At 43.4% G+C, this 24,747-nt stretch overlaps 1 protein-coding gene across 2 annotated transcripts in view; it reads right to left on the bottom strand.

Moving 5' to 3' along the window:
* Window positions 1–4,302: 4,302 nt before the first annotated feature.
* Window positions 4,303–24,747, bottom strand: part of SLC14A2 (solute carrier family 14 member 2) — a 58,648-nt gene continuing 38,203 nt past the window's right edge. For both annotated transcript variants that reach the window (XM_027770261.1, XM_006144407.2), the window contains 9 exons: window positions 23,577–23,659; window positions 22,137–22,296; window positions 21,262–21,451; window positions 20,799–20,927; window positions 19,437–19,629; window positions 16,215–16,362; window positions 14,847–14,981; window positions 9,115–9,164; window positions 4,303–5,326 (listed from right to left, as the gene is read on the bottom strand). In XM_027770261.1, the coding sequence (XP_027626062.1) occupies window positions 5,126–5,326; window positions 9,115–9,164; window positions 14,847–14,981; window positions 16,215–16,362; window positions 19,437–19,629; window positions 20,799–20,927; window positions 21,262–21,451; window positions 22,137–22,296; window positions 23,577–23,659 (1,289 nt within the window). In that variant the 3' untranslated portion in view covers window positions 4,303–5,125. The remainder of the gene's footprint in view (window positions 5,327–9,114; window positions 9,165–14,846; window positions 14,982–16,214; window positions 16,363–19,436; window positions 19,630–20,798; window positions 20,928–21,261; window positions 21,452–22,136; window positions 22,297–23,576; window positions 23,660–24,747) is intronic.

The raw sequence follows: 24,747 nt of genomic DNA, 5'->3' as shown, positions 1-24,747 counted from the left end.
CTCATGACTTAGTCTGACCCCTCTAGGAGCAAGTTCTAGGGAAGGAATGAGAGCTACCCCCATCCCAAGAAGTTCATGGAAGAGTGGAGCCTTACCACACCGCCAAAATTCTGCCTTTTTTTTTCCCCCCCCCAAATTCTTCCTTTTTTTTTTTTTTTTTTTTTTTTACCCTTTTCCGGTTATTGTACCAGCTGTCCTGTCAGTACTTGCTCTCTCATGCAGCTCCGTGTTCTGCTTTTCTCCACCTGCTTTACCTCCTACTGCAGATGTCTACCTGCACAGGGCTCCCTGCAGCCTGTCTAGAAGGAGTGCCTTCTCCATCCACACCACCTGCCCATCTGTGTGTCCACTTGCAGCAGCGTCTGCTGTCCCCACCTTCCTGCCCTTTCGGCTCCTATCCCTACGTCTGGGACAGTCCTCAACCCCATCCCTGCTTGCTTACAGGGCACACCTGCTGCTCCTCACCAGTGGCCATGCCTCTTCGCCAGGCCAGCTCTGCCTGCGCCTGTGCCTGACTAAAAGGGCAAGGTGGAGGGGCTGGTGACAAACTCACTGTTTGCTCTTCTCTCCTAGGGCAGAGGCTGCTCACTCAGCAGGCTTCCAGGCTAATGTAAAACCTTGCTTGTCTGCTTTGCCAGCTGAGCCGGATGGTTATGGTTAGTGGTTTCATTTTTCTTCATCTAGTTTTTTTTTAGGGTGCAGGGACAGCCCCTAGCAACACTGAGAAAGAGACACCCTTCTGAAGATTCTCTGTGCTGTCGGTGGTCCTCCTGCCTCTAGGCATCCAGCAGTTCTTACCCCTTGGGTGGGGAGTCCACTACTTCCTGTCAAAAACCACCTGGGGCCAGAGGCTGAGGACTGAGGATTTAACATCCTTTATGACAAACTGACTGGCAGCAGTGTGGAGCCCAGGAAACAGAAACCTAGCTGTTTGCAACACTAGCTGCACGGTAGACTCACCCCAGGAGCTTTACAAAAATACCTGTGCTCAGGCTTATAAATATTGGGGACTTCATCTGGGGAAGGTCCCAAGCATCTGAGTCAGGTGATCCTAATCTAGCTAGGACTGAAAACCTGTACAATGATTTTAAAATCTTGACCTTGATTCAGAATTATCTGCAAAATCCAAGAGTTTGTTAGAGCTCTGATTTTTGACTCCCCAAAAATCTATGGATTTCAAATCTATGGGGGTTGAGATCCAGGGATTTCTGCTTTAATAAGCTCTGAGGACAGTTGCTATAAGCATAAGAGTTTGCAGCCAGTCCATTACAATGTTTGGTGGAGGAAGAAGTGGTGGTTGGAGGCAGCATCCTGTTTCTTTTTCTTTTTAAATTTTTTTTTATAATTACTTATTTATTTAATTAATTTTAATTTGACCAGAGAGGGACAGAGTGAGAAAGAGAGAGAAAGAAAGTGAGAAAACAAGTTTCCAAGTCTGGGACTCGAACCACGGTTGACCATGTGGGAGTCCAGCACCCTTAACCACCACACCACCTGCTGGGCTCAACAACATCCTATTTCCAAGTCTATACCAGTGGCAGCTCTTTTAAGTCCAGAAAGTGTAGGCTCCTGGTCCCACGTATCAGCATCATTTAAGAACTCAAAGAAATCCAAATTCTCAGACCCTACCTCAGATCTGCTGAATCAAACTCTGAGAACAGGGTCTTGCAATTGATGGTTAATAAGCTCCTAGGTGGGACCAGCAGATGGCATAATGTTTACATTTCTGGACTCCCACGTAGTTGACCACAGTTCAAGTCCCAGGCCTGGCCCCTTAAAACTCACACCAGGTGCATGTGCATGCATGCCCCAAATCCTGAGAAGAATGGAGGAGAAGGGATTATGGCATGGCCAGCCCCCTACCCCCAGAGGGATGATTTCTTCCTTTCTGTCTCTCTGGCTAGTGCACGAGCCCTATAGCAAAAATCTCTCTCTCTAAAAATAACTAACTAAATAACTAAGTAAACTTCCCTAGGTGATTCCAATATACACTTGAGAATTACTGATCTTTAATGCACCTTGCCTAAAACCATTATATGGTTTGGGAGTCCAAATTATAGAGAGTCCACGAGGACAGAATGGTCACAAAAGACTGTTTGTAGAGACTTGAAGTTATCGCCCTTCAGATGATAGCATGTTAGGGTTAGATGATGTGTACTGTTTCTTTTTTTTTCTTTTTTTTTTGAGAGGTTTTTGCTATAGGGCACATGCTCTCGCCAGAAAGACAGAGAGAGTCAGAGAGACAGAAAGTGAGAAATCACCCACCAGGGGGATGGTCACGCCACAATCCTTTCTCCTCCATTCTCCTTTTGGGATCTTGGGCCCACACACACATGCACCTGGTATGAGTTTAAGCCACTGGGTTGGGGACTTGAACTGCGGTCGACTACATGGGAGTCCAGTGACATAGCCATTACGCTAAATGCTGGTCCCCTGTTTCTGAGGATTATTTTCCTGAATACTATTCATATATGTTAGGAGGAGACTACAGACAGTAAGTTTTGAAGGCAAATTCAGACAGCTGGCCTGCCTGAGATTCTGAATATCTATTATAACCATGCCATTGTGGGTGTGAAACAGATTTCAAAGTAAGTCAGTGTGAATGAATGGAGAGGGAGAGTGGAGATGGGAAGATGTTTCATTCAATTACTCAATCAAGTATTTCTTAGGGCTACTACATGCCACCAATGGGAAAAATTGTGTGTGTGTGTGTGTATATGCATGTACATATATAGTACACAGGGTGTCCCACCCTATTTCTTTTTTTTGAGAGAGAGTTAATAATGTGTCTTAGTTCCTGGGATATTATCTTCATTGGTCTATGAAAGACTCTTCTCCTGAATGTTCGTAGGTATGCATGTCCTTTTATTTTTATACCCTACTCTCCATTCTCTCCTACATTCCAATAAACCTTTTTGTTTGTATGTGTGCTTGCATCTATTGCTATTTTTTGTGCCTGCTCAGATTTGTAGAGTTTGCTGGTTTCTGTGGTGTAAATACTACCACTGTGGCTGATTTCAAGCTTACAGGGTCACTGAATGGCTTTGGGAGAAATGCATTCACTTGCTCCGTTGGCTCTCAGTAACCAATGGAGCTGGCTCCAGCTCTGCACTGTTGATGCTTACTAGAAGTGCTGGGCCAAAATGACTACTCTGGGATCCTGTAGACATTGTACATTTTCATAGGTTGAATTATTTTACCCCACCTATTTCCACTTTTCTTGGCATTCTGAGCCAAGTCAGCTTACTTTATAGGCAAGGATATTGAAATATGTAGAACAGCTGAAGGGTTTTATTAATGGTCAGTCATCAGAATGGCATGCACGTGAAGGGTTTTGAGCTCTTAATAAAACCAGATTATAACACTTTGGTAGAAAATGCATGAAAACTGGTACTTTAATAGTTGTATGTCATCACTTGGAGGTCCTGGGGCAGCTGAGTGAGCTGTGAGCATAAACAGCCTTCTGGTGAAATTTCTGGATGCTTAATCCTCAGAGAGCAGTAATTCTGATCATTAAAATACAGCCCGAGACCTTCTTGGCCTCAAGGTGTGATCACAAACTCAGAGGTAGCCTCTGGAGTGTGACTCGTTCCCTGTTCCTATGTGGAGGATTTGTTCCCATTGAGAAGAGCTCCATTTTCCTGGAGAAGTTGTAATGGGCCTGGTATGGTCTGGAAGAAAAGTTTATGTGGCTCAGTGCTCTTGGGCTGGCAAAAGATGGTCAGGATCTCAGAGCAGGCAGAGAAGTGATAGATGTTGAAGCCAGTTTTTACTAAAGGATGGATTTTGGCAAAATATAATTCCTACTTTAAAGCTGTCATTTCCTCCTTGTCCTTCCCCTACCATGTTAAACTGGAAGTATGCGAGTGTGTGTGTGTGTGTGTGTGTGTGTGTGTGTATGTAGGCCCCGTGATGGTATGACGAGGTTCATTCCCTTCATCTAGGGAAGAAGTAGGAAGACTGGGATTCACGGCATTCCACAAATGAGTCTTGTGGTTTAGGAGCTCCATTTGCTATAGAGTGACTAAATAACAGTTACTGGTCATTCAAGAGTGGTCAGTTGTAAGTTACGGTACAAGGCTGAAAGATTATCCTCTAAAAAGTGAGATGGGTTATTAACAATCCTCCAGCAGCAAACCATGTCCATGGTTATTCTGATCATTTTTAACCCATCCTCATCTCTTCTCAGACACATGCTTAACTAAAAACTTAAGTGAGTGATATATGAGCCTTAAATGATAAGCAGCATTTTAAGAAGACTCTGATACCAATTTGCAAACTTAAACAGTTTAATGAGTGTATAGTGATGAATATTTTAAAAGGAAATACATTTATTTATCATTTGCATGTTGATAAAGATCAGTTTTTATCTTATGACATGTCCAGAAATACTCGTTATGTAAAGGAAGGTGCAATGGCATTTTCAGTCAACTTAGGTTCCTAACCTCATGTCAGGACAGCATCTTCTCTTGACCCCAAAGTAAATCTCCATAGAACATTAAGATTTGCTTGCCTCTTTTCCTGGTAACCTTTCCATCTTTTACCTAACTCAGCGTAATTATTCTTGGTCACATTGATTTTATCCCTTATAAGGGAGAGAGAAGAATCAACACTTCTTAGGTGGAGAGGGATTTCAAGTCTCTCCCTGTCACGAAACCAATAAAGAAATCGAGGTTGAGAGCAGGAAGAACTTATCAAGGTGGTAGAAGGTCATTAGTGTCAGAGCTGGGGCAGAGCTAGCCCTCTTGCCATCTAGGTTAACATACATTTCCTAGTACTGTGCTTTTACTACATTAAACTGAGTTGGGTGACCATGTCACCAATCTTTTGTTCTTGATGACTTCTCTTCAAGGATGTAGCTTATTTTATAAAAGAGGGCTAGTTCCCCTCAAGGGAGCTTTTGTGGAGTGAGTGATGGGTATAAAATCTAAACTAACCGTATCTTTGACAAGTGTTGTGCAATCATAGAACAGATGGGTTCCTAAATAGTGACTACACATACATTTCCTGTGCTTGGAGGGAGAGTCAGAGCAGACAAAGGGGAAGGTTAAGTGTCCTTCAGCCTGGAAAATGGAACAGTCCGCTGAAGGTTGAATTTGCAGTGATGTGCTTTCGAAACAGCCACTTAGGAGACATCGTAGGCCTGGTACTTTGTTATGGTTGATGCCCTTCTGCTTCTTTCCTGTGACAGGAAGTAGATGCGGTTGGCCTCTGGGTAGGTGACTTTGCTGAGTGGGAGCTTGTAGATGGCGGGGTTGTTGGTTGTCAGGAGCAGGAAGGTGAGTGCCGAGAGGCAGAAGGGCCAAGTGCAGGTTGGTAGTCCAAACTTGGGGGAGAGGAAACACATGAGAAGTCTTGGTTATATCAGATGCTTATGCTTGTTAATCAGCTCTTATCAATCACCTACAGCCCTGGATAGAGGTAGCGATACTTTGTGGGCCTTGATAAGGGGTTTTAGTTGATGACCAATATAAATAAAATCATGCCAGGGGTATTAATCTGCATTGCAACAGGTGAGTACACACTCTTCAAACATAGTCATTGGAACCCTCATAGGGTTAATATGCCATCATGTAGAAGTCATCAAGGCATAATAATATGGCTTTTATAGAAGACTAATTTTTTCTTTTTTTTGGAGAAGTTTTTGCTATAGGGTGCATGCGCTTGCCAGAAAGACAGAGAGAGACAGGGACAGTGAGAAATCACCCCCTAGAGGGGGTGGCCACGCTGCAATCCCTTCTCCTCCATTCTCTTCTCAGAATCTTGGGCATGCACACACACATGCCCAGCTTAAGTTTAAGCCACCGGGTCCGGGACTCAAACTGTGGCCAACTACATGGGAGTCCAGTGACATAGCCATTACACCAACTGCTGGTCCCTAGTAGACATGTTTTGTCTTAGAGTGGCTGGCCAGGTTATATTTCCAACTATAGGAATTATGGTCATTTTGTACCTTCTTCCATTAGTCTCTGTTGAAGGATTATCTTTGGCAAGAACTGTTTCTTTTCAGTCATGAATGATGGGACTGGAGATAAGCACCTGACTCAAACACAGCTTGTCATAGGCATATGACTTGGGTCAATAGAATCTCTCTCTTATGAACTTGAACTAAGAGGTACAGAGATGGTGTCCATTAAGTCTTTTGAACTGAAAGGAATTAACCAGTGACAAGTTGCTATTTGGGAACTATGTGTAGCAGAAGGGACCCATCACAGAGAGACAGAGGGAGATAGAGCTGAAAGATAGAGTGAGAGGCAGAGTTATGACATACTCCTGGGAAGCTGGAGGTGGATCATAGTGGTCTCCCTTCTCAAGGGCTTTTCTATCCCCAACTCCCTCTCTTGTGATGTTAGCCTGTGTTTTAGTCCTTGAGATGCCCTAGGGCTTTTTTATTTTTTCTTTCTTTCTTTCTTTTTTTTTTGTCATAGGGTGCATGCACTTGCCGGAGTGAAACAGGGAGAGAGAGAGAGGGAACGTGAGAAATCACCCTCAGGGGGATGGCCTTGCTCCCTTCTCCTCTAATCTCCTTTTGGGATTTTGGACATGCATGTACACACACCGGTATAATTTTCAAGCCACAGGGTCTAGGACTTGAACTGTAGTTGGCCATGTGAGAGTACAGTGTCTTAACCGCCATGCTACCTACTGGCCCTGCCGTAGGGCTTTTTAATACTCCTTCTTACTCTTTAAGATAGCGTGAGTAGATAGTTTGATAAAAAAAGAGCCTATAAATTCAATTATGAGGCAAGTCAAATTATGTCCTCTCTTCCCCAAATATTATTTTATATAAGCAGATAAAACATCAGATAATCCCGTAGGAGTAACAATGCCAGTCGTGTTTGTGTCCAAAGATGGCATCATGGATAAACTTGTGAAGAACAACGATAGCCTAGTATCAGAGTTGAAGCTGTAAAGCATACCCAGAAGTAATAAATCTGACTCCATGGCTCTTTCTAAATCTCTGCTAAGACTGAACAAGATATAGGAATGTTGGGAAGCACTGTTGGGCTCCTTCAGTGGAAAGAATGTGGTCTTGGAGTTCACAACCCAGGTCCAAATCTCAGTTCATGACACCTTGTTATGGTCATTTAATATTCTTTTTTTTAACATTTTATTTATTTTTTATCACCTTAATCTTATTTATATTACATTGAATCATATATAACTGGTCATTTAATCTTTTTGAGACCTATTTCCTCAATAGCAAAACGGGGATAATATCTACTCAGTGAGTTAGTGTCTAGTGCATCCTAAGTACTGATAAACATCCTCAGTATGTTGTCATTATCATTAAGTAAATGGTGGCATTGTAGAAGACATGGTGGAGGTGATTGTGGGAGGTGGGGAGTTGCCATGTGCCAGTTAGAAAGCAAAAGAATACAGCTCATAAGTGGTTTTCTGAGGAGGCCTTGAATGGTCTCATAAATATCACTCAACTTTTTTTATATTCTGTTCCTCAATGAGATTGGAAATTCCTTCCTGGTCAAAGGAAGAACACAGTTCCTTCCTTGACAATGGTCAGAGCACAGTGTCTTAAACATAGCCAACACACAGGAAGTAAACTTGATTTTGTCATGAAAAATGTCTAAAATGAGTGTTATAAACTGTTACTTCGTAAACAGTCACTACTGTAAACACCTATGATCAGTAGACGAAGCTTCCTGTTTGTAGCTCTTCCAGCACCTGCCCAAGAAAGGCACATGACACATCTCTACTCGGTGAACAATTGGTGAATGATAGGATGCAAGAAGCAATGATAAAGCCTGGAGTAGATAGGAGCCCCAGAGGCCACATTCTATCCTCTTGTCCCCTCTCAGTGTTTTTGTTGGTGGGCTATACAGCACTAGCTCTAATCCCCATTGTGAAGGCTCACTGCCTTAGAGTTTTATTTGTTCAGTATTTCTTGAGCACCTGCTATATACTGGGCACTGTAATAGGTACAAGAGATATAGATAAGAATGTGGTAGGGTCACTGTTGTGAAGGAGCACACAGGCTAAAGCTGGAAGAGGATTGATGAGTACTACTAGGTTGTTAAGAAAGTCATGACATGTTTTTCTATGACAAAATGCATCATGACTTTCCTGACAATCTAATAGATTCAGCATAAAACTACGTCAAGTGTTGTGGCCAAGGTGTGCATAAGATGCAACGGGGCCCAGAAGAGGACTTAGTCCTGTGGGGCAGATAGACTAGTATCACCAATGACTCCTGCCCTCTAAACGTGCTAGAAGTTATGGGGCTAATAAAGATGTAGACCAGCTCACAAGCTAGTTGGACAGAAGATCTATAAACACCCCAAAATTTAAATAATAAATATTTTAAAAGAGTTCTAAAGGGTGATATAATAAAATGAGCTTGATTTACAAGATAAAACCTTGAAATTTTTTTAGACAGGATCGTGCTATGTTGCTCAGGTCATCCTGGAGCTTGGGATCCTCCGATCTCAGCTTTCTGAGTTATGGGGGCTCCAGGCACACACCATCCAGCTCAGTCTTTAGGTTGACCTGGGGACTGCACCTGGGCCTCCCATGTGGCCCCATCCAGCTTTCTTTAGCCTGTGGACCACAGCCTCTTAGCAATACATGCTATCATGTCTAGCCCCAAAATGTCCTTCTATAAGGAGCTTCTAGCTCACAGACAATGGGATTAGACTGACCCACAGTAGACATTTAAAGTTTGGAGTTTCAGCTGCTTCTTTCCAGCAGGTGCTAAGGTGAGTAATGTGATTTGAAATAAGGGGGATGGACTGGGACCAGCAGTTAGCGTAATGGCTATGTCACTGGACTCCCATGTAGTCAACCGCGGTTCGCATCCTGGACCCTGTGGCTTAAAACTCACTCTGGGTGCGTGTGCGTGCATGCCCAAGATCCAGAGAGAAGAATGGAGGAGAGGGGATTGTGGCATGGCCATCCTCCCTGGAGGGGGGCATTTCTCCCTTTCTATCTCTCTGTCTCTGTCTGTCTGTCTGGCGAGTGCATGTGTCCTATAGCAAAAACCTCTCAAAAAAAAATAAGGGGGATGGACTGAGGAAGGGTTCTTAGTGGAGGGGTTTTGAGCAGGCTTCAGGAAGCTGAGAGAATATGAAGGCATGTTTTTATCCAATGATGACTTACCACAGATAATATGTTAGCCAGGGCAGCCCCCAGGTAGGCTGCAAACAGTGCTAGAAAAGAACAAAGAAATAGACCAGTAACTATTCAACAGTGCCTCAAACTTGTCTATGTATTCTCTCTCTACATTTTATGCCACAAATGCTATCTCTCAGATTTAAAAAATATTGAGTCATGTTTCCATTGCTTGGCAGCCTTAGAAGTATTAAATTCTATGCAAATGCCGGCACAGCTAAGACAGCAGATGAACTTTGTTAAAAAGGGCCAGAATTTAGCTGTTACAGTTCTCCTGGGTCCCACCACCTTGCATTCCAGTAAAGGAACATTTAACAGCATAAACCATAAATGAAAATTTTACTATACAGCAAAGGCAAGTGAATCCCAGAGCTCCCTACTGAAATATTTCATCACAGGTTATTAACATAATATGGGTTTCAAGGGAGGAGCAGCATTCTATAAGCCTGAGGAACACCAAATATGTCTGCTACCTTGTCTTCTAGGCTCCGCAGAATGCATGACCAGGCTGGCCACTGGGAAGAGCCAAGAGGTAAGAAGCTATTAAAATGGGCCAGCATAATTGGGCTTTGCTTCTAGACCCTAAATTTCTGAGATCATCCCAATTGTCCCTAGGATATTAACAACAGCTAACCTTCATTAGAGAGTTACCACATGCCTAGCTGAAGCAATCCTGACTGTACAGCGCGTTTCTACAGCGTAAGCACTATTATGGCATTATTACTATTGCTTCACAAATGAGAAAATTGAGGCTCAGCGAGGTTAGCTAATGCGATAGTTCTGCCTGTCTTTCAGCTGGAGAAGTCTCTATTTATTTTAAAGGTGGCATAGTAGAGGAGATTAAAGAGTGAGTTTGGGCCAAATGATGGCACAGTGGTAAGTTAACTGGACTCGTATGGAAGAGTCCCGGGTTCATGTCTCGAGACCTCTCTCTTATGCCAGACACAGACACATGTACCCATGATCCAAGTTGGCTGAGGCTAGGAGTCGACCACAGTATGAAGACCTGTTGAAAGTGTCTCTGTCTCTTTCTCTTTCATAGGAGAAATAAACTTAAAAAAATCAAAAAACCAAAAAACAAAACTCCAAAAAGCAACCGAGAACTATGAAGCAAGCTGTAGAACAGCAACAGCCTCGTGGATCATTCCAGGCAGTTTATTTCTCTGCGACAGAAGAGGAGGCAATGGTTGCTTTTGTGTTCACTGAATCCTCACTGAATATGTTTATTACCTAGAGATAATAGAAGGCAGTTCTTACTAGGCACTCCCTAGGTATTAGGCATTGGTCTCATCATGTTAGATGATCCCATTTGATCCCAACAACAGCTCTGTAAGGTGGGTCCTGTTAGTACTGGCATAGAGAGTTCAGGTGACTACAGGGCTGACACTGGCAGAACTTCAATCACCTGGTTCCAGGCCTGGGCTCCTAATCACTGTGCTCTGAAGCCTTCCAGAACTGAGGTGAGACAGCAGGGCATGCCGACCACCATCAAGGCGCCAGAATATAGGGGAGCCATAAGGCCCAAGTGGGATGTTGGGCTTGGTTTATGAAGAGCGGAAAACCTCGACTCCAACTGACTTCTCTGGATCCAGAGCCTCAGTATTTATCTGTGCTCGCCAAGTTTATTTTATTAAATCTCATTTGTTACTTATGTGCTCTTGCTTGTATGTGATCTTAGGGCTTGTGGAGTGGGGAGAGAAGGGAGAGACTAGAAGGATGGAAAGGAAACAAGACATGCAGCCTATTGGGCTGGAGGGAGGACTGTCTGTCCCAGGGGACATGTGGAGCAGGCTGTGGTGCAAGGAAACTTCCATAGGGAATGCCTGGCTGCCCCACCTGTCTGGTCTATTACTGGCTTATGATCATGGGAATGGGCCTAACTGGTCCCAGCCTGGGTTATTCCAGCTGCAGGGAGAGCACTGGCTTTAAGAAGTTGTGTGTGGGACCAGCAGTTGGCATAATGCCTATGTCGCTGGACTCCCATGTAGTTGACGTGGTTCGAGTCCCGGACCCTGTGTCTTAAACTCACGCTGGGTGCATGTGTGTGCGTGTCCAAGATCCCGAGAGGACAATGGAGGAGAAGGGATTGTGGTGTGGCCATCCCCTCCTGGGGAGTGATTTCTCGCTTTCTATCTCTCTGTCTCTCTCTGTCTTTCTGGTGAGGGCATGTACCCTATAGCAAAAACCTCTCCTGATAAAAAAAAAAAGAAAAAAAAGAAGCAGCAGCAGATTTTTCTTTTTTTGGGGGGGAGGGTTGCCATAGGGTGCATGCAAACCTGTAACTTCTACAAACTGGACTTTGGGCCATTTATTTAGCTTTCTTTAGCTTCACTTCTCCATCACTGCAGTAGGAATAATGGTGGCACCCACGCACATTACAGGGTTGTGAGAATTCAATGAGGTGACATGGATCAAGGTTTCATACTCTTGGCACAGTGGCATTTTGGGTTGTGTAGTGCTTTATTATAGGGCTGTCTTCTGCGCTATAGGATGTTTAACTGCATCCCTGGTTTCTATCCACTAGATGCCAGTAGCGTCCCTTCTTCTCCTCTCAATGTGACAAAAACATCATCATATATGGCCCAATGTCCCGGCGGAAGGGCAAAATCTCTTCTGGTTGAGAATTGCCAGGATAACTTCTGACATAAGTTGGTCATTGAACGTGAACATTCCTTAATAAATAAGCAGAACTTGGGGTTGGTAGCTGGGATTTCCTGTAATGTCATTTCCCATTATCCCAGATGTCTTTGGCTTCTCAGACACAAGTTACAGTCCCGGGCTTTGTCACTGCTCCTCCCCTCAGGCCACTACTGCTCTGTTCTGGTGGAGTTTGGGGACCGCTGAGAACAGGAAGGCATAGACCAGGCACCACCATAGCCCTGGATCCTTCTAAAATCTTCAGGACTCCTTAACTTTCTATTTCTAGTGCTCATTCCTTTTTTTCCCCCAAGAGGATAAGGTCAAACCAATAAATGACAACTGATTTTAAAGATACCTGAAAATTAATTTTTTTTTTTTTTGTCATTGGGACATTTTTATGGAAGGAGAGCCAGGCCTGGGTCTGAGTTTCAGGTCATGGAACAACTGCTGGCCTATTAAAAAAATATTAAAGTTAATTCAAATTAAAATATTCGTGTGACATTTATTTCAAAAGGGGTTGTTCTGTCTGATGAAAGGGCTATCCAGACCACTGCCTCCTGGTTACCTTCCAAGGAGGCTGTACACGCAAGTCAGCTGACCTGGTATTCCAGATTATCTGGGATGGCTCCCACTTAGAACATTCTGCTCATTGAACTCGTAAAAAAAACTTGTAGGTACCATAGCCTGCTTTCTCATTTTGGTCTGAAAGTACATTCCTGGATGCTTCTAGGTCTTCCTCTAATCTGTAGGAGGGTTGGGTTTACCTCTTCCTGCAGGCGAGCCCACTTACCTCCCTGAGCCTCAGACACCACAGCTACAGAATGGAGCTTTAGTTTCATCTTCTTATAATGATTTAATCAAGTAATGTGAAAATATTTTGGTAAAAAATCAATAAATACCAGATTTGATTGTGTGGTCTATTTATAGTTTCAAGGATCCAGCCAAGGAGGGCTTAATTTCTTAACTAGTGCCTTCTCATGTTCCCTGGGGTCACTGAGCCCATCTGCAACTCTTTACAGGTGATGTGACTCAGTTTCCTTGACAACTGATGGGTACTACTTGAGTCATCAGAGACATCTGGGACATAGAGATGCTTTGGAGGGACAGAGAGGAGAGAGAGCTTCAGTTTGGAGCAAGGAGGACCTAGGTTCACAGTCCAGACTTGCTTTAACTTGTGCTTGAGTCATTTAATTTCTTTGATAAGATTGGGACCGATGGGAGATGAGAGAGGTGAGTTTTGGGGTACAAAATTTAAGGCAGCTTCTACTCTCAGCAACATGGAGATAGGTCAGGGTCATCACTACTTAACACTGAGAGTGGGCACCTTCTTGAATTTTGCTTCCTAGGTGCCTCACTTATTTCACTGGAGTTCTAGCCCTGCTCTTTGACAAAGTTTTTTAAAGTGAGAATAACAATACCAACCTTGAAGAGTTGGTGTTGAAGGTAAAAATAAGGTACCTCTCTAGGAGCCGGTGTTATGGGAATGCTACCTTTTATTTGGTCAATACAACAACTATGATTTCTTTTTTAAACTGACATATAATTGTATATATTTGTGGGGTATAATGTGATTTTTTTCAGTACCAGAATACAATGATTAGTGATAAAATCATGGTAATTAGTATATCTGTCATCTTGACTTTTGTCAATATTTTGTGTTGGAAATATTCAAAATCTTTTGTAGTTACTCTGAGATAGACAATATATATTCACCTTGCTATGTTTTGTAACACTTGAAATTGTTCCTCTTATCTATCTACATTTTTGTTTTTGGAAATCAGCATTAGTTACTCTTGAACTCACTCCTTCTAGTAGGTCATGTTTTAAAAACCTTTTTATTTATTTATTTTCTTTGGAGAGGTTTTTGCTATAGGGCGTGTGCCCTTGCCAGAAAGACAGAGAGAAACAGAGAGACAGAAAGTGAGAAATCACCCCACAGGGGGATGGCCATGTCACAATCTCTTCTCCTCCATTCTCCTCTCAGGATCTTGGGCACGCAAGCACATGCGCCCGGCGTAAATGTAAGCTACTGGGTCCAGGACTCAATCTGTGGTCAGCTACATGGGAATACAGTGACATAGCCATTACCTCAACTGTTGGTCCCATAGTCATTTTTTTTTTACTTGAATTTCTTCATGTAAGTAAGAACATGTTGTATTTCTCTTTCTGTGCCTGGCTTACTTCATTTAATATAATATCCTCCAGACTTGTCCATTTTGCATCACATGACAGGATTTCATTCTTTTTAATGGCTGAATAGTATTCCATTGTATGCATATATGTGTGTAGATAGATAGCTACACACACACACACACACACACACACACACACACACAGACCATATTTTCTTTATCTGTTTCTCTGTTGATGGACTCTTGGGTTGATTCCATATCTTGGCTATCATAACTCTTGCTGCAGATGTCTTTGGACATACTAATTCTCTTTCCTTTGAATGTATACCTGCTAGTATTTCTGAAGTAACTACAGTGTACTGGCCTTAGGTTGAGAATTTTAGGGTAGCAGAAAATAATTTTAAAGGGAAGAAAGAAACAAGTAGCTTTGCTCCTCACATCTAATTTAGAATTTGTTTTCTGCATCTTTGTGGTGTCTATCATAAAAATGCAAAAAAACCCCAAATTATCTTTTTTTTTTTTTTAGAGGTTTTTGCTATAGGGCGTGTGTGCTCACCAGACAGACAGAGAGAGACAGAGAGACAGAAAGCAGGAAATCACCCCCCGGGGGGTGGCCATGCCGCAATCCCTTCTCCTCCATTCTCCTCTCGGGATCTTGGGCACGCACGCACACGCGCCGGGCGTGAGTTTAAGCCACCGGGTCCGGGACTCAAACCGCGGTCGACTACGTGGGAGTCCAGCGACATAGCCATTACGCTAACTGCTGGTCCCAATTATCTTAATATGTATGGCCGTATCCAATCCAGAACATCTTTTCTAGGAAAGAATATTGGGAATATTTTCCCTAGAGGACTTGTGTACTTGTGAGAAAGAGAGAGAAGTCTTCCTTGCAGGGATAGACACGAGCATTATTAGAAGTCAAAAGGGAATTCTGTGGGTAGTACTTACCGCAGGCAACGGCGAGGAGGTGCGTCTGCCAGGTGATGACATAGAACATGCCTCCTATCGCTATGCACGCAAGAGTGCTGTTGAAGCCGCACAGCCCGAAGTAGATGGACTCAAAGGGGGTCGCGATAGTGAGTGCTGGGAGAGAAGGCGGTGTTGGTGTTGAGTTCAAGGTCTGACGGTGCTCACTTGCCAACCCTGAAACCTACTACAGGCTTCAAAGTACAGAACTAGTTATCCTCTCAGGTTTTTATAAAGGACTTCTGATTTTATTCAGTTAAAAAAAAAAACCCTAAGAAAAATGAATGGCCACAAAGCCACAAGAATATATCAGCAGTCAAGCTTGTGTGGGTGGAATAGACCCTTTGAGTAAGGACTCTGAAGTCTTTAACAGGCCAGAAAATGTCCTTTCCTTACCAAAGGCAAAAACTGAACTTCTCCTTCTTCACTGATATCTTAATGTTCTCTAATGGAAAATAAACCTTTCTTATTATCATTGGAGATAAAGTTTAAGAAGTAAATATGTCTAGAAGAAACCTCTCCCAAACTTTAAATGCACACTAAGGTATAAATGACTAACATATCTTTCTTGAGAGTAGTTTTGCTCAGGGGAGCATGAGAGTACAGTGCTAAAAGCAGGGAAACAGGGTATAATAAAGAGAGGGAAAGTTCACAGAAATCAGCAAGTGGGGTGTTAAAGACACACATCACCATTTTCTTCGCAGACAGCCCAAGGCACTGTCACTTTTTTTTTTTTATCTTTTCTTATTTTTTACATTTAATCCTTGTACATCTTTGGAGCATACAAAATGATTTTCCCAACATGAATACAATAAACACTGCATATTAGTCCAGTCAAAGATATTACCATACACATCTTCCTTAACATATAATTTTACACTTTTGTGTCAAATGTTTTACTTTTTTTCCCTGTTGCTTCCCTCTCTCCTGCCACCTCCCCCCATTGCCCATCCTCCTCCCACACTGTCTCTAGTATCCATAGTTGCTATCCATGCTTTTCTACTTTTCAATCTCTCACTTTCTGCCACAGAGTGCTGACATTTGGTATATATTAAGTGGGGACATACAATGCCTCTCTTGCTTCACTTAGCATTACATCTTTCATATTTATCCACTTTCTATCAAATGCTGGGGTCTCATTTTCTTTTTTTATGACTGAGTAGTAGTCCATTGTCTACATGTGCTACCATTAACAAAAATAAACTCAAAATAGATCAAAGATCTAAACTTCAAACTTCAAACTATTAGATTACTGGTGGAAAACACGGGAAACACTAGTAGGCAAAGACTTCTTAAGTAAGGCACTAGCATTCTTATAGCCCATTAACAAGAAAAAGTGAGGACACAGACCTGCTAACATCCCCATAATGGATCCAATTGCTGCATGCAAGCAAATAAGAGGTGAAGATATGAACAGAGCTATGAGGAAAATGCCTCCAGTCCAGGGGTTATCGCAGCCGTACACTTGGCCAATTCCAACAGGGATGGCTCTCAAAAGCTGTAGGTATGACAGGATCACATGCTTATTAAGTAGGCAAAAGAAACAGCTTGAACCTTAGCTGCAAAAGATTAGGCACCAAACCCTCCACACCAACATTTTATAATACATTTCCAAGATATTTCTCTTCAAATATGTTAACTCTCAAAGAAACAAAAGCTTTATTATCTTAATCTTGAGCGCTTAGAACACTAAGTGGTTAGGATATTGAGCTTCCTTTATTTAGAATGATTGTAAGGCATTTCTCTCAGTGATGAGAAAATAAAAACCTTTCAAGTTAGGGTGTTATTCATTAGAGAAGTAACATATATCTGATCAAAGTTGGGGTTGAAAGCCTCTTATGGCGTAGTGCAGCCGGTTAACCGCACAATCCAAATCCCAGTCTCAGTGGCTTGAGAAACAGGCTGGAAGCATGGATGTGTGTGTGTCCAAAATTGTAACAGGGTGGAGAAATGGAGGAAAAGGGATTGTGGCACAGCCATGACCTATTGCGTTGTTTTTTTTTTTTTTTCCTGACTCTCTGTCTCTCTGGCAGATGGCATGTGCTCTCCGGCAAATTAAAGAAAAACAAACAAAAACCTCTTTGTGATATACTGTTTTTAAAGCCACAGATACAATAAGAAGGCTAAATATTATAGGGGGAAATGGTCCTCTGTGTTTCCAGAAACGATATATCTGGGTGTGGTCAAGTTAGTCTGGTCTGGGTGAGCGATTGAATCAGTGTCCACAGAAAGGGACTGGGAAAGGTGGAGAAGGAACATCTGCTCTTCTGTTAGATAAGCCTGAGGCACACCCTGCTTGGCTCAGTCCTCCCTGTGTCTTGGCTGGTGGGGTCTCTGTGAATATCAAAGCATTTGAGAAAGTCTGATGCCTTGTGGGCACTTGCCCATGTGCCAGAGGACCTATGGACTAGGCTTCTCCAGGGACTGAGACTGGGTCCTGTGCTTTGGAGTGTTTGGCCAAAGGCACATGAGCTGGGGAAAGTACTGGAAGGAGGAGCTCTGGGACAGGTTGAGATGTGCCAGGGTTCACCTCACCCTGTGGGCAGTGAGCTGAGGAGATACAGAGTCCTGGGGCGAGTGAATGTGTGTTATGGTAAGGCAGTTCTCTCAGCCCAGGGCCTCTGAGAGGTATCTGCCTCCTGAGGGTGCAGGGAGTGGAGGTCCTGCAGCTCAAGGGCTCTCACACCACAGTGAGTTACAGAGATAGGAGGATGGCCTAGCAGGCTAGCCCTCTGGGTTCAGCTGCCCATTATTCCAAGACAGAGAACAGAATGGGAGCTCCAGAATCACCACACGAAGGGAAGGAGAGTTTTACACAAGGGCAGTGGCACTGGGCAGTTTCATTCCCAATAGTCACATCCTTGAGGGGCCTCGCCAATGGCTATGAAAACAAAGGAACCAGTGAAGACTCAGAACTGTTGAAAGTTTGATCCTCTCTCTGACATGCACCACTGGTTTCCCAGAACTCGAGGCTCTAATTGTGATGGCCAACAAGACAGAACATACGAATCACCACAACCGTTCAAGTGGCATTTCTTAAAGAACAACCACCAAAAGTTGTATTTTTCTTTCCGGCCTGCAACTTAGGGGTTCTGAAGTGTTTGTACAGGATTCTCCAGGTCAGTTTTCCAGTTTCAGAAAATTCCTACTGTCTTTTCAATGGAAAATACTGCAAGAAAAATGGAAAATATCTTAAACTTGAATCTGCTGACATCACCCTCCCATAGCACATCAATTAGAGTTTGGCCTCCCAGAGACATTCACTGGGAAGCCTAGAATGGGAAGCCTTAGGAGCTGAACTGACAACGCAGTGCCTTTTTTCGACTCCAGCCTGTAAAGGTCCTCACACATCCACAATCAGCAGAGATGGGGCTGCCACAAATAAATCTCTTCCTCAATGATGATGCCTCTTAGTGCAAATGCAAGGCTCTTCCTCCTATTCTGTGTGGCTACCTGCTATGGAATGCCAAGAGAAACCAGGCACTGTTATTTTTGAGACTATGGTCTTTCAACAAACTTAAGTGGCCTCGTGGTTAGATGACGAATTGCCAATAATGACTTTCAGAGTGAGCGCCTGACGTGGGCCTGTTAGTTTAATGGAAAGTGAGAGGGCCCAGTTACCTAAGGCAGAGAATGGGCACATTTCTCCATGCCGATTTCATGCTTTGGGTGTAGCTTCTTATTCATTATCTTGGCCAGACATCCAGAGGCTAGCATCATATGCAGAATACTTGTAAAAAAAATTACAACTTTAAAAGCTCTGTTATGTATGTTTCTTAGGGGAGACACACTTGTACTTTGAAATGGGGGCAAGCCTCAGATGGTGAATGGAATACACTCCAGAGGAGGGAGCAGTGACTTGTTAAGCTACTAGATGGTAACATGATGTATAAATTTTTAATAATGCACTGTAATTGAATTTATGAAAATATACAGCAGAGCTGCATTACAATGAAAGCATCAAAAAGACCTTTTTAAAAAGAAAAGGGGATCAGCAGTTAGTGTAATGGCTATGTCTCTGGACTCCCATGTAGTCGACCACGGTTTGAGTCCCGGACCTGGTGGCTTAAACTCACGCTGGGCGCGTGTGCGTGCGTGCCCAAGATCCCAAGAGGAGAATGGAGAAGGGATTGCGGCGTGGCCATTCCCCCTGGGGGTGATTTCTCGCTTTCTGTCTCTCTGTCTCTCTCTGTCTGTCTGGCGAGCACACGCGCCCTATAGCAAAAACCTCTAAAAAAAAAACCAAAACAAAAAACCCGAAAAAACAAAAGCAAAGAACCAGGGACCTGGAAGTCAGGAGGCTGGAGTTCTAGTCCCAGCTTTGCTCCTCACTAATTCACTGTGTGACCTCAGGCAAGTGCTATTATAGGGCGGGACCAGATATAGCCCTTTTAGCTCTTAGCAAGAGAAAAGAATGGTAGCTCATGCACTGTGTACATGCATAGAGTGCCTTGTGGTGTATAATTATTAATGATTATTCCTCATAGACATTTCTGATGTGTAAAACAAGTAAATGCTACTCTGTCATCAAAATTGGACGGACAGTGCCCTTCCTCTTTCCATAATACCTACCAAAGGCACCTGGACCTCTGACCAGGTGATGTTGGGCACGGAGGACACAGGCTGAAGGCGTATCGTGGGAAAGAAGAGGTTGTAGTGGCCTGTAGCTGCCAAGTACAAGGTCACTGCGATGTTGAAGGGCAATGTGAAGACTGGGAGGTCCCACTTGCTGAAGATGGTGCCCAGGGCACTGGAGAGGATTGGGCTGATGGGGAGAAGCATGAGAGAGGCTGGTCAGGCGGCTGCATGGCTCTGGCACTAGACTGTGCAGCAGGGAGGGATACCTGAGCCTTTCCAAAGAAAGCAGCCTGCTGGGCACCTTCCTTTGAGCCTGAATGTCCTCAGTGGGTTTCCTCTCAGGCCTTCTTCTTGCTCCAGGCCCAAAGAGAGGAAGACTTGCCCAGACTCAACCACAGAAGGAAGGCTTTCTGGGAAAAGTTTTAAGCAGGGAGTCTCAAAATATCGTTGAAGAGTCCTATAGTTTTAGGCCAGTCTTATAGCCTAATGGTTAGGGAAGTTGGAGCCTGCATGGTTAACTGCTATTTGAATCCTGGCCCAAGTGGCTTAAAAATCATGCTGGGCATGCATGTGTATGTGCTTCAAAATCTGACAGGATGGAAAAATGGAGAGTGGATTGTGACATGATCATGCCCCACTGGGGAGAGAGGGCACTTTTCCCCTACATTGTTCGCTGTCTTTCTGTTTCTCTCTGGTGAGTGCACATACCCCCTGGCAATTAAAAAAACTGACTACCATCCCAGGCATAGATGGTAGCCAATGAGATACTGTATACAGAAGACCTAGCATGGTGCTGTTACAGCAAAACATAAGTAATGATTTCCAGAGGATATGTCTAACGTGCAAGCTAACTAAAGCCTATTTTAAATAACTGCTATGTTAAAATCAATTGAGACAGATAGTCATTGGGTTGGGATGAAAATGTTGTTTGCCGTTATAATCCATGTTTCTTATGTTAACAACTGATTACTGCAGACTGAGTAATGGAGATTTATTTAGCTCACAATTCTGGAGGCCCAGAATGAAGGGGCCACATCTGGTGAGGGTTTTCATTTTTGGTGGAGACTCTCTGCGGAGTTTTGAGGTGGCTCAGAGCATTATATAGTGAGAGGGCAAAACTTGTGTGCCTTTGTGTTTCTGCTTTGGTCTCACTCCCTCACTATAAACCAACTCTGGTGACCTTATCTCATTCTAGTCATCTGCAAAGGCTCCGCCTCCTAATCTCATAGTCAGATTAAGTTTCTATCCTCTTAATACCATCACAAACAAATTTAAACACATTAATTTTTAGGGAACACATTCAAACCATGGCAGTTACTCTTGATCTGAACCCACAATCCGAGATGCAAAACTTACCAAGTCATGGACATAACAATGACGGGAAGCAAAAGCCACCAGTAGTAGTCACCTTTGTCTGAGAACACGGCCATCAGCAGCCCCACCAGAATGCCGTTGTAGCCATGAAGTCCTGCTGCGATGGCTGATCTGGTGGGAGAGAAAGGGGGCTAGTGATGTGGGAACTTTGCCATGGTCTTTTTAGTTTTCCTCCTGAGTTGGATTTTCTTCAACTGAAGCCTGACACACATATCTCCAAAGGACCACCCTTTTGGGAGTGGGGAGGAAAGACATCTACCCTATCAACACTTAGTATTTCTATAGACAATGTATTGCTATGGAAAAGTAATCATGGAAGAGTTGTTTTTATTTGTCAGTGCCCTTATTTTCAGGGGTTTCTGAGCTGGAGGTGGGGAGGGAGGGATTGTCTCCAGAGGGAGTGACCTCTTGGCTTCATGCTTGGACCTGGGCCTCAGGGACTTACCTGTCTTGACTCAGAATGAGCGCTGTCAAGGTGGACACAATAGTGCCCAGGCAGCCTGAGATGGCCCACCAGGGGTTCTGAACAAAGAGGCCGGCGATGATGAGGATGCCGCTGAGAGGGTTATTCACAAACATCACCTGAGATGTGCCCCGCAGGACCCAGTCGAGAAACTGGAACACTGGAGATTTGTCTGTAATGGAACCAGTAAGGAAGTCAGTGAGTGCTCAATGTAGGATGACCTGGGTCAGGTCTGCATGGATGGAAGGTGTGAGGGAATCTGGCATCCAAAGTGGATTTGCAGGGAGCAGCTGCCCCACTCTCACTGGCCATAGAAAAGGGTAAACAAAGAGAGAGTGTTAGACTGTCTAGAAAACTTGAGACCTGTTGTCAGCCAGATGCTGTCTTCAGGTTGTTTACCCAGCAGCAGAGATTAAGTGTCCCAAGCTATCTGTGCCCCCATCCCTTCCAAGAGTTTCCACTAAAAGTCTCTTGCTTCCTAGTAAGCATTAAATGTGTGCCCTGAGTTTTGAGAAGATTGCTGAAGAGACTCTACTAGACTAGTAGACATAGATATTCCACAAGCCAGAATGCTGGCTCCAAAATCCCAGTGCTAAAAATTCCTGTCTGCAGTAGTTGGCTGGGATATTGAGAGACCAGATCTGTTATGTTCAGTAACAAGAGCTCACATGCTTAGATGCATTGGCATTTACACCCCAAGACACTACGTCTGTTACAACAGCAAAACTCCCAGCTTCTCTGAGACTGTAGAAACATCTCAATCTAGCCTGTGAGGAACCCCCATGGCAATGTTTCCCAGGGACATCGGGAGGTGACTTTCCCCCGGTCAGGGTTGAGGCCACTCTCACAGGTGTTACCTTTCAGCCCCTCTCCACACTCCTTCATCTCTCCTGTGATGTAGCTGAGGGCTCTTCTGACGTTTTTACCTCCTGCAGCCATGGAACTCTGAATCCAAGAGGTCTTGGAAACATTTGTTTCCACCTTTATCTCAGAGTTCTCCTCCATGGTGTCCAGATCCTGTCCCGGGATGAGAGGCAGTCAAGAATCTCCCATAGTCTGTGTTTTTCACGTGAGAAGTGACATATGTGATTACTCAGGGATAAGGAATGATGCTAAGATTTAAATTTGGTGCTTAGTTAAATTGCTATTTAATCATCTCCCTGTTACTGTAGATTAGAACATCTTTTGTTTTGTTTGACATGTTACCTCATTTAAAATGGACAACTACCATGAGGTATAAGATGACTTCTTTACACTCATCCTGTGGACAAGGGCTTAGGTTTGCAGAGATCCTCATTTGCCAAGGTCAAGATCAAATGATAGGATTAAGATTTATACAACAGGTTTTGTTTTTAAAGTTGTTATTTTTTCGATGAGCAAGAGTGACAGAGAGAGACAGACAGACATATACACAGGCATCCCCAACTGGATCTTCATGTTGTGATCCAGCTTCAGGCAGTTGGGATCACCAGTACACGTGTGTGCCTATTGTGTACAAGGAGACCCTGGGGCCAGACTTGGGACCTTCCCATATGGCCTCAGCACTACAGAGTGTTGTGCTACTACTAGGCCACTGTGGCTGTCCTAACCATAGACTTTTAGATTAAAAAAAAAAAGTTTATTCTGTTTTTTTCCTTGAGTGAGAGAGACAGAGAGTGGATGAGAGAGAGAGACCGACAGAGAGAAGGAGAGAGAGAGAGACAGAGAAATGGGGTCAGAGATGCTATGATCTACTCCTGGTTTTAACCAGACGCAGATGAAAGGCAAGTATGTATTTAATACTCAGGGAATGTTCTGGACATGAACCAGGGACCTTCCCATATGGAATTGCTTTACAGAGTTTGCATTTTCCCTGTGCATCGCCATCTGGCCTCTAGATTTTTATTCTTCTTTTCTTAGAAAAGCATTCTTTTCACTGTACCATACTTGAGAAGAAATTATTTTCTCTTAGCATGCTTAGTCTTTAGAATTTAACTTTCCATGAATATAAAGGTGTACAATTGAACATGTAAAGATTCTGTTTTTAAAAATTGGCACCAGCTTATTTCCTAAATGCTAGAATGCTGGGTTTAGAGAAAGCCTGACAGTAAATAATTCAAACACAAGGAATACAAAATTTAGCAAAGTAAATGAGAAAACAGATATTTTTATCCCAGGTAATTACATTTCTGAAAACGCGAATTCAAGAAAAGCTAGCCTAAATTAGGGAACATCTTTTACGGATTTCAGCTCCCTAATCTGCATAGACTTTGTGCTTGCAAGGCATGGTCCCTTACCGTGGGCCACTCAATACTCACAAGCAGTTCCACTGTGGGCTTCCGGTATGAATAGGGGAATGGGTCTCTGGCTTGTTTCTCCTGGTGTTCACCTTTTCCAAATACTGGAGTTGGGAGGAAAGAGCATGATCAGTTAGGCCACTTCACCTCTGGCACCTTTGTAGCTAATTGCTTGCAAGGCCCGAGTTAGAATTTTTGGCATCTTCCTTTGCCACTCAAGAAGTGCAGAACCATGGAGTCTTGTAGCTGGAAGGCCCCTTTATCTTTCACTGGCCGTGGACCCATTCAGACCTTCCCATTGGGGAAAAATGTGCATCTTCTTGTGAATAACATTTTACAAGGAATTTATGGAGTTCAAAAACTCCACCAACTTTTAATTAAGAAATCCTGATTTAGCTCAACCTATAATTTTAGATGAGAAAACAGAGCCCAGAGGGACAGTGACTTGTCTGTGATCCATGAATTCAGGGTTTGTTTTCCTCTAAAAATGGAGTTCTTATGGCTGTACTAAGAAGGGAACTTAGATGTTTTTGCAGTCCCTGACTTCCTCCTCAAAAGGAGTCATACAGGATCTGTATTTGAATTTGGCTATGACTCTCCCAATCTGAATGACTTAAGACTTTTTTTTTTGGGGGGGGAGCATGTTTTACTCTGAATTTTAGGCATTTTAGTAACAACTGCTTGTTGGATTAGGACAAGTGGTATCTATGTAGTTCATTGAATCAGATTTGGTATATCCTTGTAATTCTATAAAACCTTTGTAATGTGGTTTTAGAGATGCTTTTTATTATTACAGATCATTTATTTTTAAAGATTGTTTTTTTTTCCCTACGGACAAAGTTCACGATTTTGGACGGTTCAGTATTGATGCTCTGGCTCCCTCTGGTGGTTAAGTGTGAGAATGTCAGGCTGGTCTCGGACCATTTTTCCAGATTGAAAGTGCTGTTCGCTTTCTGCATTCCTGAGTCTTCAGGCTGTCTTAGCACTAGGAGGAAGGCATCAAAGGCTCTATACACATTTGAAGGAGCAGGCACTGCAAACACCGGTGTGTGGTTGGGAAGTTACACCATGCAGGAAAAACAAATGGATTTTGGAAACTTTGAAAGGGAGAACAAGAAGAAGAAAGGATTTGTCCGAACTTGAAGGCCAGTGTGTGTGATACCCTGCCTGACCCGCTGGTTCTGTCTGATGC

This window comes from Tupaia chinensis, unplaced genomic scaffold (assembly GCF_000334495.1).
Source record: "Tupaia chinensis unplaced genomic scaffold, TupChi_1.0 Scaffold000119_1, whole genome shotgun sequence".
In the NCBI taxonomy this organism is placed as follows: Eukaryota; Metazoa; Chordata; class Mammalia; order Scandentia; family Tupaiidae; genus Tupaia; species Tupaia belangeri.
This window is presented reverse-complemented; position numbering and strand designations above follow the sequence as displayed.